At 38.3% G+C, this 17,926-nt stretch overlaps 2 protein-coding genes across 6 annotated transcripts in view; one reads left to right on the top strand and one right to left on the bottom strand.

Annotated features, from left to right (window-relative positions):
* The window catches only part of LOC113676925 (anoctamin-7), a 23,381-nt gene extending 18,803 nt beyond the window's left edge, over positions 1-4,578 (top strand). For both annotated transcript variants that reach the window (XM_027193665.2, XM_027193666.2), the window contains 4 exons: positions 587-792; positions 1,008-1,147; positions 1,474-1,564; positions 2,254-4,578. In XM_027193665.2, the coding sequence (XP_027049466.2) occupies positions 587-792; positions 1,008-1,147; positions 1,474-1,564; positions 2,254-2,439 (623 nt within the window). In that variant the 3' untranslated portion in view covers positions 2,440-4,578. The remainder of the gene's footprint in view (positions 1-586; positions 793-1,007; positions 1,148-1,473; positions 1,565-2,253) is intronic.
* Positions 1-17,926, bottom strand: part of LOC113676929 (translesion synthesis protein REV1) — a 22,237-nt gene extending 4,311 nt beyond the window's left edge. For 2 of the 4 annotated variants that reach the window (XR_016179108.1, XM_089180239.1), the window contains exons 1-13: positions 17,712-17,926; positions 17,269-17,348; positions 16,389-16,441; positions 15,963-16,092; positions 12,971-13,818; positions 11,870-12,157; positions 11,202-11,381; positions 10,549-10,796; positions 10,192-10,287; positions 9,037-9,654; positions 8,106-8,498; positions 6,742-6,814; positions 6,225-6,327 (exon numbers count right to left, since the gene is read on the bottom strand). Coding sequence is in view for 3 of the 4 variants with exons in the window: in XM_089180239.1 (XP_089036365.1) it covers positions 6,225-6,327; positions 6,742-6,814; positions 8,106-8,498; positions 9,037-9,654; positions 10,192-10,287; positions 10,549-10,796; positions 11,202-11,381; positions 11,870-12,157; positions 12,971-13,818; positions 15,963-16,092; positions 16,389-16,441; positions 17,269-17,348; positions 17,712-17,795 (3,194 nt within the window). In the remaining variant the exon portion in view is untranslated. Of the gene's footprint in view, positions 1-5,305; positions 5,863-6,224; positions 6,328-6,741; positions 6,815-8,105; positions 8,499-9,036; positions 9,655-10,191; positions 10,288-10,548; positions 10,797-11,201; positions 11,382-11,869; positions 12,158-12,970; positions 13,819-15,962; positions 16,093-16,388; positions 16,442-17,268; positions 17,349-17,711 lie in introns of those variants that run through there. The other 2 variants (XM_027193669.2, XM_027193670.2) reach the window with 2 other exon arrangements.

Raw genomic sequence — 17,926 nt, 5'->3', positions numbered from 1 at the left:
AGATTCCATGTTGCCATACGCTTGTTCATTAATAGAACACAGATGACGTCAAATGTGGTAAGAAAAAAAAGTAGGATACCAGGCGTAGCTTAGTATGTCACTGCTGTTCTTACCACGTTTTGATTTCTTCTGTGACTCGTCACTGTATAGACCCCCGACAGTCTAGAATCGATTTGTTTTAAATGATAAATAAGCAAAATGTTGTGGATGGTGACGTCTTATATGCGTCTGTCCTCCAAGTTATCATACGTAACAGCCAATCAAAATGCGTGTAGGATTGAGCTTATCATAATTATTATAATTTGACACAGATATGCGTAGACTAAACAAATAAGAAGAATATTTGATCTAAGACTGTCTCATTAGGGTAAAACAGTAGAACAGGAAACATTGATTCCGTGGAGTTGCTCATTTTAGTCAGTTAATAGTTAATGGGAGTGAGCAACAGTTCTTTCCGTCGCAATTGCTAGTAGTGAAGTTCATATCACAATTTCTGCCAAGAAGGAAACATCTGAAAATATCCAACTAAAAATTTAGCTTGGTGATGTACAATTTTTCTTACAAACTGTTGTTTTCACCCAAAAAGTTCTCCAGTTCGGTTTCATTACAATCTTTGTGGCTGCCTTTCCTCTGGCTCCGTTCTTCGCTCTCGCCAACAACATCTTTGAGATTCGCATTGACTCAGACAAGTTCGTTTGTGAGGTGAGACGACCCATCGCCGACAGGGCTCAAGATATCGGCATCTGGTTTGACATTCTGGACAGTGTTGCTAAGATAGCCGTCATCAGCAACGTAAGTAGAAATATCCAATCACAATAACGGAAATAAATTAAACATCAATCACAAGGTGGCTTGCACAATAGTCGATTACTCTCGTGTAAACAACGAACTTAGAACTTGTTTAAGTCTCTGAATACGTTTTCTACTGCTGGAGATTTTTCATGTGATGCCAAGTCAATAAGGCAAAAATGTGCTCTATATCTGTGTTTATAACTTTTTTTCTGCAGGCCTTCCTCATCGCTTTCACCTCAACCTTCTTGCCAAAGATCCTGTACCGCTTTGCAATATCAGAAGACAATTCCCTAGAGGGATATCTTAACTTCTCCTTGGCTTGGTCGCCCCATAACACTACGGCTGTACCATGCAGGTATGCCTAAGTCTTGTGAGTAATTTTCTACGTAGATACACAAGACATAATTTATCTATCAAGCGAGTTGTTGCATGTAAGGAAGGCTTTTATGTTGACCCAAAGTCAATTTCCGAGTTTTGAACCTTAACGGGATGCCGGTGATATCACAATTATCTGTTACGGAGGCACTGAAACCCAAATTTAATGAGCTCCATGCTAGGAATTCGTTAGATTTCAATGTAGCCAGTAGTTTGAATTTTGTCTGTTATGCTGTACAGCGTTCGAATTATGATTTCGCGAATCTTCTCAGACTGATTTATTCCACTTCTGTTGAACTTTTTCAGATACGCAGAGTTTAGAGATCGTGAGGGTCACTTCACTAGTTTTTACTGGCATCTGTTAGCCCTTCGGCTAGGATTTGTCATCATGTTTGAGGTGAGATTGTCTCTTTCTAATCGTGATGCTTGTAAGTAATTCAGTCGATGTAGCTATCTCAGTTGTTTACTCCAAAGTAAATCGGAATATCCTGTGAGCTCTCGTGGGCTCCCAAAATAGTATTGTGTCACGTGATTCTACCGTCATAACCTCACGCCCTATTGCTTAACAACTTGATGAGCGAACACCATAGCCTCACTAAAACGGTTACCAGTCGTTGAGTAACCACGGTCGTTTCGTACCCACGGTCGTTTCGTACCCACGGTCGTTTCGTTCCCTGTCAGTTGAGTCACCCTCTCGGTCATTTCACACCTAAACTAACAAAGTATGTTTTCCATGTATTAAGTGAAGAAAAAAGATAACATTTACACGAGCTATTATTGTTAAAAAAAAAAAAAAACACAAGTATCAACAATAGACTTTTCTATAAAATTTCACACTCACCGTGAGCTAGGCAATAATTAAGTTGCTTACTCGTTTTACTCAACTTTTTTGTCATACGCAACGATTGATATCTGTTCACGCGCTGGCGCGTGATGCATTTTGATTAAATGTATGAATCGATGAGCGGGTTGGGTACGAACCGACCTAAACTTAGGTAAGAATCGAATGCATTTGAGCACAAAACGAGTAAGTACGAAACGACCGGATACCACTGAAACCTGGACTCTTTTATACTCTCCTTGTAGCACTTTGTGTTCTTCGTGTCTCGTTTGATCGACTTACTGGTGCCAGATGTACCACAATCGCTTGAGATCAAGATCAAGCGCGAAGCGTATCTTGCTAAGCAGGCGTTGTCTGATCACCACAATCTAATGGGAGGAAAGAGTGATGGTGAAAGTGCCGACGATCTGGAGGAAGATTATATACCCTAACTGATGTTTGCCTTTTTTAGTGTAGAAAGGAAATTGCAAGTCCTGAAAATGTGCATCGCGTGATCGCGTCACACTATGCTCAAATTTGCGTGACTCCAGGCTACCTGAAGGGTCACGTGGTACTGCACAACGCCAGTTTTTTTCTGGGTGTATTTTCATGGTCAACTATAGTTTAAAATTTCTCCTCTGAAAACTACCGGTCACCTCATTATTTTCAGGTCTTGCAAACCGTTTATGCTTTTGTAGCTGGGTGACATTGTAGTTGAGATGCAGAAGCCATACTATATACGCTTCAGCTGTGTGGGTGTATAAGTAACAATGGTGACGGTGTACGTGATTGGTTTAAAGAATGGCAAAAATAATTATTGATATATTTATATCCTTAAAATCAACTGTTGTCGTGCGTAGTTTTAGTCGCTTGAGCTGATTTCCTCCCAATTAATGAAATAAAAAGTTATAAGAAAGATTTTTAGTGCATGCAGGAGAGAACGGATGCTGAGATTTTGAGAGTTTTTATTTCCTCTCTGAAAATTACACAACATTTCCATGAATTTCTTAAAGTTCCTTGTTTTTCGCCGTTTTTATTTTTTTCTTCTTCTTCGTCTTTTTCACTGTAAAGTTATTTATTTCGGTATGAAGGTTTCTTTGGTCTTCATTGGTCAGTTTCAAAAGAATTTTCAAATGTTGAAAACGCTCAAAGATCCTTAATCTTTGATGTGTCAGACAGTTTATTCTATTCATTAAAAACCCTCACAACTCTCAAGGTCACGATGAGATAGCAGAAAAATAAATTATTTATTACCGTTAAAACTATGTTATACGCTGAGGTGGTAGGCTGATCGCAATTGCTATCAAAATTTAAGTTATGGGGAACGTCCTTATGGCGACGGGTTGATATCTGATTTTTAGATCTTTAGATATTATTTGTTTTTCTTACTGTTATTGTATAATATCTCCTGGAAGGGGAATAATTTCGATTTCACCAGTAGTGAAATCAATATGGCACTTATTGATTTACTGACATAGAATGTCAAGATATTTTCCGTCATCTGCCATTGAAAGGAAACTAGGAAAATCGGTGGATAGAGAGATAGAATCTTATTTGGAGGCAACTTCGTTCCCAGAGTCCTCAATCTTCCTCCCTTGACGAAGGAAATGAGGGGACCTTGGGAACAAGATTGATTTAGAGGATAAAAGGGGATAAATTATGACATTTAAGAGGATGAAGCGGAACTAAAACTGGTATTGTTGGTGTTTGAACGACTGATGAAAACATACCAAAACCGACCGGTCAATTGTCACAGGCACAACGGAATCTTCAAAATTACGTTTCTTAACCCTTTGAGGCTCTGTTACAAATACTCATTTAATTGAATGTAATTTATTCAGGTGATATATTTTATTAGAATATTAATTTACGGTTCGTCAGGGCAGAAGAGCTAACAATTCGCATGGAAAGTTCGCTTTCCATTTGTTTTTCAAGAAAAATTATATTTGAAAATTATTTAGTAAGTTATTAAGTTGTATGGGATATTTGTCGGGAAGGCAACATTGTATAGTTCAGGGATGGAGAGTGTAAATTCCCGTTATTGGGGCTCCAATTGTTTTCTTTACCTAGTTTGGTGTCTAAGCGACTTAATCGCTGTGTATAGTACTTTCTGTCATAAATATTGGTTTAGTTAGTTTCAGCTTGGTCCAATATCTTTATAGTTATTAGCTTTGATAAAGGGTACGACGCTGTGATATTTTTCTCTCTGCTACATTAATTGATACAATTAGAATTACCCTCAAAAATTAATACGATAGTTAATGAGACTTGCTATTAATTACAAAATCAAATTTCACTTTCTTTAATTTTGCTGCACTAACTTACTTCGGGAATAGTGTCCTTCTGAAACCAAAATTAGAATCTCTGTCATCTATATAACGGATTTGGTTTTATGGCAGGTTGTGTAGCAGGGATACCTTGAATCGTGTAGTGGTGTACCTAGTAACTGGATAGTAACAGCGTTGATTCATGTCGTATGATAGTCAGCGGTATAACACTCAAGGGCGGTACACTACCTGCAGGCGGGTGGCCTGGGACTGTATTAAAAGATGTGCAAGAGTGGCTGAAATAAACTGGTTCGTTGGACAATATTGATTGTCTCTTTCATTTAACTTTTGTGGACAGTCTGTTTCAATTGTCATTCCGTCTCCTTTCGCTCGCACGAAAATGCTTTCATGGCTGTTACAGGTCAGGGAGAAGGTAGAGAAAAAATATTCCTTCAAAGGGAGATGGAAAATGCTGACACTTTTTGACAGTTGATAATCCTCTTCTCTCGATTAGGAGGGATTATTCCCCTCTTAATCCAGGTCAAGTTGTTTTGTGGATGAAACTTCTCTTTTTTCCATACTTTTTAACATTTCAAATTCTTTAGTACGTTTCAATCACACGAAACATGTTGGATTGATAGAGTATTGCTGAATGAAATTGAACAACACAATAGTATCAGGTTTCCAAGAAAAGCAAATATATTTCCATGTTGCGTTAAGGAACGGTCAGTTCACGTGCACTGCATGTGACTCACTAGAAGCATAGAGAAAACGATGGAGGGGAGGTTGAACTGAGGCCAATATCAGGACTGATATGTGAAATGGTCAATTCTACATTTGTCACAGAAACATCGGGGAATTTCAAAAACCTATGGCTCGAAAATCATGACTTTAGATGAATTTTTGCAGCTTAATCTCTAATTATTCTGGTACATCTTTTCTGATCATCCGTAATTTAAATATTTCACGTACCACTAAAAAATCCCTTGTAGCATTTTTATGCTATTAATTGTATCTTACTTAAATGCACAGCACTACATAAACGCGCCTCCTATGTTAATAAATTTGTTTATTTTCCTTGTCTCTACGGAGCCTTCCCGTTCATTGAAAATGGTTTGTACCTTAATTTGAGCTCTGTTAATTGCCCAAGTTACCTTACGTAGGATCCATGATGTGCGCGTTGGGTTCGTTATTTTTGTTCTTTTATCCTTTCTTTCAGTTTTTTGCAATTCTCGGTTCCAAAAAAAGTTTAAGTTTTAGAAACTTCTTACAGTAGCCAATCTACAATGACCAAACGAAATTATCTTCTAATACCCCTTCCCCTTCCCCTTCCCCCCCCCCCTACTAACACCACACTTTCTTTGGAAACTCATCCCCTTTATAAAAATCTTCAGCTTCCTGTTTCCTTCGGCTTTCATTTAAAAATTTTTGTTGGCGTCACTTACGATACATATGTAAAGTGAAATGAAACATTAGCGAACTCATGAGCTGCAGAATTTCAGCGACTTAACAGATAACTTGCTTGAGTATTTTTGCTGGAGGTGGTGCTGAACTTGCTCTAAAACGGAGCAACACATATTTTTCCAATATTCACGTCCTTCGATTCTCCTACACCACACAAAAAAAGGATGTTATTATGACATAGCCACAGGAAAATGTCCCCTTCCTTCGCAAAATCAGTCAATTTAGTAAGTTCAACAAAGTCGTTTAGTTCAAGCCCCACACGACTTTTATTCTTATTCACTCGTCCAGTCACAGTATCAAAAACTGACGTAATGCCATAAGCTTATCTAGGTCCTTACTCGCAATTCAGCTAACGATATTCTTGATGACTGGGGTGCTTTCTTTGCGCATTACAGCAATTCTTGGCGACAACGACGAGGAATTTTTTAAGTTTCTTCACCCAAAGGACTGTAATTAGTCTCCTTTATCAGTAATGAAGATCAAGCATAATAAAATTAATACAATACCTGTCGAGAAATTTTAACACTTTCCATAACTGCTCTAAGTTTTTCATTCCAATAAGCTGTAACAAATACTCACTAAACACTTCAACATCTTCTTCTAAAGGAGCTGCAAGAAAAAAATATCCAAGGTCAAGAACTTATAGACTTTTAAGGAGCAATGTACCCACAAATGACCAAACGTTAACTTCATGACGCAAGTTGGAGAAGCGGTGATGGTAGAAGTTTGAGATACGATTTCTATTTTTTATTTACCTGTAACTGTTACTTCTACCAGAAGACAAATTACGAGCAGTCTCTTCTTTTCGGCAACGTCCGTCGCGCAAGCAAAAAAAATCAATGGAAATAAAATTGATATTAGCACGCCGTGTAGAACTCTGCGTCTTACGGTCAGATTCCCATGCGGCTTGCCAACTGAACGTCATCTTTTTTTTTATTCGCTGATCTTTTTTCACTCCCGCGACAGACTTCACCGATAAGAGGGTCTGCTCGTAGTCTTACTAGATGACAAGGCAAAATCTACCTTCATAAGCGGAAGTCCAGTCTGTAATTACTTTCTTTACATCACAAAGGGTAACAGCCTCTCCCAAACGCGCCTATATCAAGGAATATAGAATGTAATTCACTAGGATCAAACTAAGCCAGCAACACAGGATACAACATCTTTCAATATTTCTCGATCAACAGATGGAATGTTGTAACTTGTTGCCCAGCACGTTTACCAACATTTAAAAAGTAATTCCAAGTTCATTTACTTTGTAAGGTTAAAACTATAAGATAACTAAGTCAAGAGAGAAGGCAAAAGCGGCCACTGAAAAACAACTCAGAGGAAGAACATCGTGTCATGGCTGCCACAAATAGTTACTTAATCTCAACTTCCAAGAAGTTACAGAAAATCTTCCTCCAGAGATGTTCCTAACTGTCGTCATCGTAATTCTATTTAACAGAATCTTGTCCTGAGACGACAACCGTTCTTGAGACGACTGAACAATGTTTGCCAAACATGGAGCGAGACAATGTAGTACACCAAGCTTGTAAATTAGTACTTATATTTTCGCGTAATAATGTGCCACTAGAGTAGTTTTCAAATGATGCTTTAAAACCAAATCCATTATCATATTAATCATAATCATTACAATTTCCGCAAATGTGATTGGTGCATTAGCTGCTTTATGTTTCACTAATCATTCTGTACTGTTGTAATCGGACTGCGTAATTCGACTGTAGTCGGAAACCTGTAATCGGACAGTTGAAGCAGCCAATCATACTAGGTCCACTCGGCTAAATCCACAAATCACAGAATTGATCACAATAACACTCATCCGAAAAACAACTGGGAAATTTTTAAGATAGAGGATTATTTACTTTAGACACTGTCTCTACCGGAGATGTTTGTCCTAAAGGTTTTTTTTTTTTTTCGGTTATGATTAATTGGTAACAGGACCTCGTGTCGTCCAATTCTGTTAATCACTCGTATTATTTCAGACCGAATTGGACTCCACTCGGTCCTTTTACCATATTTATCACAAATACCATTCAGAACAAAGGGTAATATCATCATTAACCAAAGACATCACAAAGTAAAAACAAGCAACCTGCTTGAGACGTAGAAAACATACTCCTAGAATACCAAGGCCCAGAAAAGTATAGTAAAAGGTATGCCATATGTTAACTAGTTGTACGTGTGACGGATACAGATTACAATTTTTGGTAGAAGAGCGAAAAAAAATTGTATAAGATTAGAAAAAACTAAATTTCGAGAATGGAATTTTCTGTTACCGAATGTAACTCTTTTCACGATAGAGAAGAAAAACAATTTGAAACACTCTCGTCTAAGACCATTTTGTTAGATCACGAGGTATTCTCTAGGCTACAGAAATTTGGTACCTGTTTAGGTGGAGCGATGATCTGACTTTTTCTTGTATTGTTTACATCCTCTGCTTGAAGTCTTGTCGTAAAAGTCCTTTCTGTTTTATGTTCAGATGCAAAATCTGAGAAATGATCACCAAGGCGTCCCTCTTGGACGTTAGAAGGAGCACCAAGCAAGTTTTTTTGTTTACAAGCCTGTTCTATTTCCTGTCTTACGTCTTCAGGAAGTGCTGCGAGAAATTCCGGATCAATTTGTGATGGGGAGGGCAACAAATCTGAAGCCCTTTGAGCCCCTTCTTCTGGCAAATGATTATCTTCAAATAGAATCCGAGAGGGTTTTGAGGCTGCCTTGCCCTTCTTGTTTTTAATACTATTCTTTTGAGGGATTTGTTTCGGCGTGGTCTCATCTTCCTGAATGTGAGGTAAATAGTTCATCTGGTATTTTACACGAGCATGTCAATCCTTAATAATACTTAAAACAGTCGTGCTCTCTAAAAGCTGGAATCCCCGTAATCAGAAAGGTGCGTGATTTGGACAATGGCGACATGTATGCTTACAGAAAGTGTCTTCCTGCAGACGGCATCTGCTACCGAATTTCTGTGTGAAGTTTAATTTAGTCGAACAAGTCAAACTATGGGCTTCTTTCATTACGCTGCGATTATAGAAATATCCCTACGCTCAGTTTGATTAACAGCCTCATTTACAACATTGGAAACTCGATACAATGAGACCCCTAATGATTGCAAACAAAACATACTTCGACCCCACAACGATACAATCTTTTGAAAGGAAATCCTGATGTATCGCATTTTACGATTACATTTTCCACTCCCTTAGTACCTCACGAATTCGAGGTGTCTCTGTATAATCAAATGGAGAAATAAATATCTTATCAGCACGAATACAGCCCCAATTATAAACTTAAACGCACAAAAAGAGGCAAACCAACCTCTTCCCTTCCTGTTTTGGCCGCAGGAATTTTCTTATTTCTTGCAGCATATGATTTCTCGATACTCCTCCGAATGTCTTCAGGTAAAGCCTCGAGTACTGTCGGATCAATCTGTGACGGAGAGGGCAAGTATAGGCTCTCTCCCAAGTCGCCCGGCCTTTTCTCTGACCTAGAATTCCGAGCTTGCAGAGCGATCTGGGGCGAGAATTTTGGTAAAGGTGGAAGTGTCAACGCAGTGTCGCCTCTTTCCCGCACAGGGCTTTCTGCTGGTGACCTAAAGTGATTTTCTCCTTTGTTTTCAGGTGCTCTTTCAGAAGCAGAGGGTTCAGTAACATCTTCATTGTCACTCGATTGAGGTTTCATAAAATCAAAGAGCGATCTTGTGTTCTTATCGGAAGTACCAGCCTTTTTGTCGTTCAACTTGCTCACTTGAATTCCCATACCCCGCATGTCCTCTGGCGTGACACTCAGTTGTTTTAGGAGTGCGTGACATTGTTTGGCTATGACTTGCGCCTCATCCGTGACAGTTGGTAAAGTGCAAGACCGAGCGATGTTATCACAGATTCCATGACCCATGAACTTTCTTGGAGTCGGCGCTCCCGCTTTGCGTACCTTCATCTGAATAAAGGGAAGAATAAAAAAATGTGCAGAAGTGATTGTCATCACACAAAACACCAGAAACAAAAGGTAACAAAACCTCCAAGAAGATACATTCTGTGTCTTATACATATTCACACCAGAAAAAGGTGTTTAGTTAAACCAGGTTTAACTGAATGAAATCGGCAACAAAAAACTGAAAACCTGAATTTTCCACAGGGTTCAAGAAATCACAAACTTTCTTTTTCACAGTGTTAAATTGGAAGTCGACAAGTTACATTAAAGAGCTTTCAAGAAGTAAAGAATTTTACTCCGTGTTTGACAAAACAGCTTTAAAACATGTTTACGCTTTGGTGTAAATGGGTAACAAGTCAACGACAACATACGAACTTGAAAATGACAAATAAACGGGTAACAAAATGTACACGTCCTGTTCTTTGTTCGGCGCGTGCAGATATTTACGACAGTCATTTGCTTGACTTTCAAGAGAAAAACCATCTCTGAAACAAGTAAAACTCCAATACTATGTGCTACAGTATCTTATAGTCACTCATTTACCTTCAGGGTAATACACTTGCCCTTCATGCCAAGCGACTGAAGTCTTTTTTGTACTTCTTCGGCAAGTTCATTAACAAATGATTCCACCTCACTTTCCTACGGCAAACGAAAAAGTGAAGCAGCAAAAAAAAGAGATATACAATTCTCCCCAGAAATACTCGATATCTTTCATCAGAGCTGTTAAACATGCACAAAGACAATGGTGATATAATCTCTTCCTTGAGTTCAACATGTGTGGGGTTCATAGAGAACCAAGGAGAAAACTGTTGACCATATCTGTATTCTTCAAACCGTCTTACAGGCCCTCAAAACATCTCTTAGCTTTTAAGCCTTTCCAACTATGTGCCTTAGTTTTACCTTTCTGAAGCGGATTCCATAATTGATCTCTGCTGACACAGACTTTCTCTCTCGCTCAGTTTTAAGAGTTCTGTCATCAACACCACGGCAGGATTGGTATAAAGCAAGACCGGTCTTGGGTCCGAACTCGCGCTGTAATGTTTGACAACAGTGCTTCTGTAAGTCAAAGCATGTTTCAACTCCCAAAGTTCGCAGCTTGTCTCTCATACTCCATCCAACTCCTGGGAGGTCTTCAACTTTCTGGGAGCCTGGGAAACAACAATAAAGAATGGTCATTAAAACAAAGGCCGGTGCAGAGTGATTACATACTCTTGTAAAAGCGGTAAATAACGAAAGAGTATCATATGCTTAAACAAAACACAAGTCAAACATTCGACAAAAAGACCATTACACATGGAAATGATTGGAGTAGCAGCATCAAACAAAATACGGGTAATACATTTTGTCAAAGATTCTAGGATTGGGTAGAGTAGATGTGAGAAAAATGTCTGATAACATAAGGCATCCTTATAACTTAAGCCATTTCAAGTTTCACTGAACAACTGCAAATGAAGATAGTCGCTTCTTCAGTGTTTTAAAACAGCTCAAAACGCGTCTGACTCGACGATCTCTGAGTTGTACTAAGAGTGCGAGATTTCTAGATAGAAACGTACCCATAAAAGTATTGACATCATCGGAAGGTGATAGGTAATAACATCCATCAGGTTTAGCCACACTGGTGCACATTCTGGCCAGAAGAATATTAAATGAGACACCAACAGATGCTGTACAGCCGGTGGCTTCCTTGATCTCCCCGCGAATCTTCTCTGCGAGCTGTGTTGGTGTTTCATCCGCTGATAGTTAATAGTAATAGTTATAAATAATGGTAATAGGACTGAGTGGAGTCCAATTCGGTCTGTAATCAACAAACAAAATCGAACGACCGCGAAGCAGGAGTACAATTTGTTACTCAAGAGTATTTTCAAAAGGTGTCGAGAAAACCTTAAAATTTTATTATAAATGGGAATTGTGATTCAATCAAACTATATGGCCAATTCGGAACTCCTACGTATACGTAATTGCGAATCGTTGGCACAATTAGCATCAGGCTCTTTAGTTTTAATCTGTCCTACAAACTAATGTATTCCAACTAATTTGATCTATCCAGTAAATGGCACTTTTCTCTGTTGATGTGCCACAAACAAACAAGTAGTACGTTCAATTTTATCTTTACAAAAAGGTGAAAGGTGGCACAGTTCACCTTCGATATATTTAAAAAATCTGTTTCTAGAGTTTCAAAATCAAAACTTGACCAAATATACAAGACGTACAAACAAATTACCTTCCATGGTCTCTGACACGTCAATGTAAGCCTCATCACAGCTCACAGCCTCTATTTCATGACTATAGGTTACCAAAATATCATAAAGCCTTTGGGACACTTTGCGGTATTCATTAAACTGGTATGGAACACAGTGGATATCAGGGCAGAGTTTACGAGCAGGGCCTAGGAACATGCCATTACGTACTCCAACGGCCCTTGCCTCGTAGCTACAGGAAGCGATCTCTGACATGGAGTTGAAGAATGATGCCGGTTTCATTGGTGAAATTTGTGGGTTACCAGCGGATGCTAAATTACCAAAACAAATATAAGCGTTTAGTTGTCTCATGCAAAACTGTAAGTACATTGTAAATTCTCTCTTAGGAAACTTTCGCTTTCAACAAATCTCCCTGAGCGTGCGTCAGCTCATCAGCAAATTTTTCAAATTTTTCCAATGCTTGGATAATCTGCTGAGATCAATATTTTTCTCTTTTCTTTGGTAATTCTCGCGCATTCAAAAGATGTCACACTTGTAACTAATACTCTGTTCACACCAGCAAAACATGTTTAGTTAAACCGTGTTTAACTGAATGAAAATCAGAAACAGAGAACTGATAATCTGAATTTCTCCATAGGATTCAAGTAATTTCTGACTTGTATTTCCAATAGGCTACATCTGAAGTTGAAAAACAATGGTTTAAGCAGCTTCATTGAAGAAAAAAAATAAACTTTGTTTAACGAAACAGGTTTAAAACATGTTTAAGTGTGAATGGGGTATAAGTTCAATTCAGGATAGAGCAGTTTTCAGTTGGGTGTCAAAAAAACCAAAACCACAGTAATCACAACGACCAATCAGAGCAAAGGTTAACATCATCAAGGTAAAGACAGGCTACCGGCTGGAAGCGCAGGAGAACGTGAGTGGCTAAGTTGCAATTGGTTTAAGTTTTGCACTTGATTGGTTGAAATGGTGTCACAGGTTTTTGGACCAATCAAAGAGCAAAGTAAAGCAAAACCAAAGCAATCCAGGATTACTTTCAACAATCAATTGAAGATTGCTCTATTCAAAAACTTCATTGCAACATTTTTCCCTGCAAATAAGAAGCCATTAATGTCCTTGCCCACCTTGTTCAGCTGATGAAGAGTTCTTCCCTGCATGACACACAGCAATGGGTTTGCCTCGGAGATGAGACTGGTCTCTCAATGTTACAGAGACAAAGAATGAATCCATATCAATATGCATTATAACACGGCCATGTGGCCCTACCTGGCCACTCCCTCTACACTTCCACCCCTTGGCTGCACCAGACTTGATAAGATCACTTGTGTATTTCTTGAATTCTGCTCCCCATGTCGATAAGTAATGTAGTCTGGAATTGTTGTAGAATTCTGATACAAAGTTTGCATCACCAGCTCTGGGTAAGCCGATCGGTCTTTTGAACAATATGGAATCTTCAGTGTTAATTTTAGAAGTTGTTGTCTCTACAGTGTCTTGCAAAGAAACATCACCTTTGTCCCCATCATCATTCCTCTTGAATCTTGCTTCCTCTTTACTATTGATTTCACTACTGATTCTGACTTCATAAGTCTCGGCTGACATATCTGTCTTCCTATTAATTGAGTCATTACCAGTAATACCAGTTCTGTTATCTTTATCATCACAAATATCTTGGTGTTGCAACTCTACTTCCTCAGGTGCCCTTGTGTATTGTGGTACAGAGGTACATGAAGATGACTTTTCTGCCATTGATCTACCCTCAGGGGACTGTAGAGTTGATGTAACTGTTGTGTGTCCCCTTCCCTCAGCAGAAGAGAGTGTGGAAGATGTCACAGTTGATGATAGTTTGGAAGTAAAATTCAAAACCTTCTGTGCAGCTTGGCGTGGTTGATAAAGAAGATAGTCATTAACAGGAAGCAATCTGACTGCTTTTATGCTGTCCAAAATCCAAGATGGATGCACTACTAGTTCATCTCTACAAAACAGTGGCAGTTTTGATTGATTTCTTTTGTTAAGTTTCAAAGGATTTGATAGAATATTTGACCTACATGGCATGATTCACCAATTTCAAAAATGTTTATATTTATTTAATTAGTAGTTAGACACTGTTGTCAATATTATTAATTTTGTAAATTAGACATAGTTTGATGCTACTCTGGTTTGCAGATTTAATGAATGTAACCAAAGAAGTTACGATTCATAGACCCAACGTTTCGACACTCCTGTCTAGTGCCTTCATCAGGGGTGATCTAAACGCTGCAACAAGATTTCCTTTTATATGATCACTAATTTTGATCGAGAATTTTGTCACCTGTTGTTGGGAATACTGATTACACTGTCAAAAATTCCTGCAAATTTGCAGATTTCATAAGAGATAGAACTCTTAACGCTTGTGAAGAATTAGTATCTTTCGATGTTGTTTTGCTCTTCACCAAAATCCCAGTTGATCTTGCTGTTAAGGTTGCGGAGGAAAGACTCAGAGAAGATGCTTCCCTGGGACAAAGAACTTCTTTGCCTGTGGAGGATATTATTCCACTGCTGTCTTTTTGCCTTAAAACCACGCAATTTACATGTAACGGCACCGACTATCAACAAGTTTTTGGTACAGCGATGGGTTTGCCCATCTTTGCTGTCATTGCTAACATGGTAATGGAAGACATGGAACAAAGGGCCTTAGCCACTTCACTGGTTAAACCCTTTTTCTGGAAACGATATGTCGATGATGTTATTTCTGCGGTATCCGGAAATGAAGCAGAGCGCCTCTTGTCGCATTTGAATTCAGTAGAGCCGTCGATCCAATTCACCCTTGAGCGTGAAAAGGATAGACATTTGCCCTTTCTTGATTTAAATGTGTCCAGAGGGGTTTAGGGTAATTTAGAGACAAGTGTATACCGTAAACCTACCCACACCAACAAATACCTCACTTTCAATTCTCACCGCCCTATTTGCCATAAAAAGTCTGTAGCCAAAACTTTACTTAGGAGGGCTGACTGTCTACCATCTCCACTCGATTCGAAGGCTGAGGAGAGGAAATATGTTGCCAATGTCCTAAAGGCAAATGGCTATACAAAAACTTTTCTCCGTAACTGCCAAAAACCAGCTACAAATAGTAACACTCTTGATGAAAGGAAACCAGACTGATTTTGCTGTTATTCCTTACATACAGGGTGTAATGGAACCCATCAAGAGAATTTTGAATAGCCACAACGTTAAAGTTGCTCAAAAACCTTTTCAGACTTTGGGGCATATTTTCGCCAAACCTAAGGATCCTGTCACGAAAGAACAACAAACCGACGCCATTTATTCTATTCCTTGCAATGACTGTGACAAGGAATACATCGGACAGACCAAACATCAGTTTGGTACACGGTTAAAAGAGCACCAAAAAGTGGTTTTTCTTTGCAAAAAGGAAAATTCAGCTTTATCGGAGCATACATGCCTAACCAACCATACAATTGGGTGGGATAATTCTAAAATTATGACCATTAATCAGCATTACCATCAGCGCCTTTGTTTGGAGGCTTGGCATATTAACTCCGCCCACACTCCTTTAAATCGTGATGATGGCGGTTTGCTTCCTGACGCCTATTTACACCTCGTCAGAAAAAAGGCCGCTAATTAGTGATCATATAAAAGGATCTCTTGTTGCAGCGTTTAGATCACCCCTGATGAAGGCACTAGACAGGAGTGTCAAAACATTGGGTCTATGAATTGTAACTTCTTCAGTTACATTCATTAAATCTGCAAACCAGAGTAGCTTCAAACTATGTCTGATTGTCCACCTGGTTGCCAATTTTGTAAATTGTTGTGAATAATTCCAAAAATAGCTGTCTCACCCAGCCAGAAATAATTGACCCACTTCAAATCAGTCATCCTAACTAGCTTAGACATCAGCTGTTATAAATCTATGGTTTTTTAGGGGTTTTACCAAAGAAAACTCAAGATACTTTTGACAAAAAGAAAATAAATGGATGTAGTTCAACACTTTAACATTACAACAATGTAATGGTCAGGCCAGGTTACCTTGAGAAAGATGTTATGATAGCACAAAAACTACAGTAACTTTAAGTAGGTTTTACCTATCTTTGTATTTCAAATCATTAACAATGTAAAATTTACCTTATCTCTTGGATTTTGCTGTTTGGTAGGTTTGTTGCGATGATATGTGTCACTGAACGCTTTGTGTAGTATTGTTGACAACTTCCACCATATGAGTACACCAGGCGTCGCAATTCATCTGCTGATGGCTCTGTAAAAATATCGAAAGTGATAGACTCTAAATTTTGATCACAGCTTCAGTTGGTGTCAAGGTATTACAGAAGGAAAATTAGCATCTATCCAATGTCTATGAGCAATTTTCTGTTAGACTTTTTGCAATGTACGGACAATGGACAATGTATGGACATGGACATTGTGTGGACAATGGCTTTGATGCGTATTAAAAGAAAATCATAAATATAATTGGCCCTTAATGATTGATGTAGCAAAAAACTATTATTCCAAAAAAAATTAATCAGTTACTCTGTTTGTAAACATTAGAATCACCTGTGTATCCATTGATGTGAATAACTACTTTCTCAAAGATCTTAGGTACATTGCTACAAAGGAGATATTATTACATTGCGTTAATCAATATAATTCTTAGATTAAAATATTCTGTCAGTGGTAGCAGTCAAAGCAATCCATGGTTGAAATTACATCTATAGCTGTGGAAATTTATAGACCTGGACCCAGTTGTATAGAGGGCAGATAACGCTATCTAACAGATAAATTGCCATCCAGCGGATAAGTGATAGCAAAACATATGGCATTATCCACCAGATAGAGACTTAAACAGTCAATAGTGTTATCTGACCTTTGAACAACCAGGCGCTGCATGTAGCTGTAATGACAGTAAGGCTATTGTAGCCATGCATCATTGCTGTAATGGGAAGCGCAATCTTGATCTTTGAACAATAAACATTTCAATAATCCAAACATGACAAATTTGTCTTGATTACTAGTTAATTAAAATTTTTTCCTATTGGAGCTGTGAGCCAAGGATAACATAAATGAATGGTTCACGGTCAAATTCACCTTTGCAGAAGCAATAGAGTAAAGTTACACAGCCTCAGCTGTATAATTGGAGGTTTGGGAAATTTGAGAGGCTTATTTTTGTTAGCATGAAAAATATCCTTTATTGTTTATCCATGATTAATTAAATTTTAATCTATTTGAAATAATTAAAGAGCTTAAAGAAGTGAACTTTCACTTCATTGTTTGCACATAACACCTCTACTGCCAAAAATTCTTTAGTTTGGTATATGCATTACAGATATTTTGTCAAGTAGACAGCAAAATTATATCAAAATACGATTTAATATTTTGTAACAAGGTGAAGACAAAAAGAAAACAAAAAAATTAAATAAAATAAATGATAACTTACACATCTTGGCGTCCTTTTGGACCAACATCCTCTTTGAACTGAACATCTAGTTTCTGTACCTTTACTTGCATATACTCACCCTACATGTTTTCAACATTAACAATACGTTGAAAATGAACCTCAACCCTCTAAAACAATTTCATTTACATAGAAAAACATTCGTAATTAAGTCAGCCCAAGCAGCTTAAAAAAACAATCCTAGGGCTGAATTTACCCTTCTCCCATCTAACCCTAACAGATATATTTTGAATCGATCCCCATGAGGAATCGCACCTCACACCTTCGGATTCCTTAGTTGGGGAGTCAGAATTTTTTTATTCGTCAAGTTCGTGACAAGACGCAAAAAAAGCTTCGACATGTTCCTTCACTCAATTGAATGGTGCTCCAACACGGTAACTCTAGGCCATACAAATTCACTCAAGAAAAGAAAAATGGGAACTTACGTGGCCGCTCCAATCGACTTTAAACTCTTTTTTGGCATCTTTCTTCCTTTTTGAAGCAGTTCTTCCCAAATTCAATGCGGTCATAGTGTAGAAAAATCGAAGAAACGAAAATTAAAAACTACTGTTTGATTTCAAGCTGAAGAAATATTAAGGATTGGGGAGGCTGTTCGCGGGAAATTATGTTTGTCCGCCATTTTTACTCAGCTAGTACCCAG

This window comes from Pocillopora damicornis, chromosome 8, assembly GCF_964200805.1.
Source record: "Pocillopora damicornis chromosome 8, jaPocDami1.2, whole genome shotgun sequence".
Classification (NCBI taxonomy): Eukaryota; Metazoa; Cnidaria; class Anthozoa; order Scleractinia; family Pocilloporidae; genus Pocillopora; species Pocillopora damicornis.
This window is presented reverse-complemented; position numbering and strand designations above follow the sequence as displayed.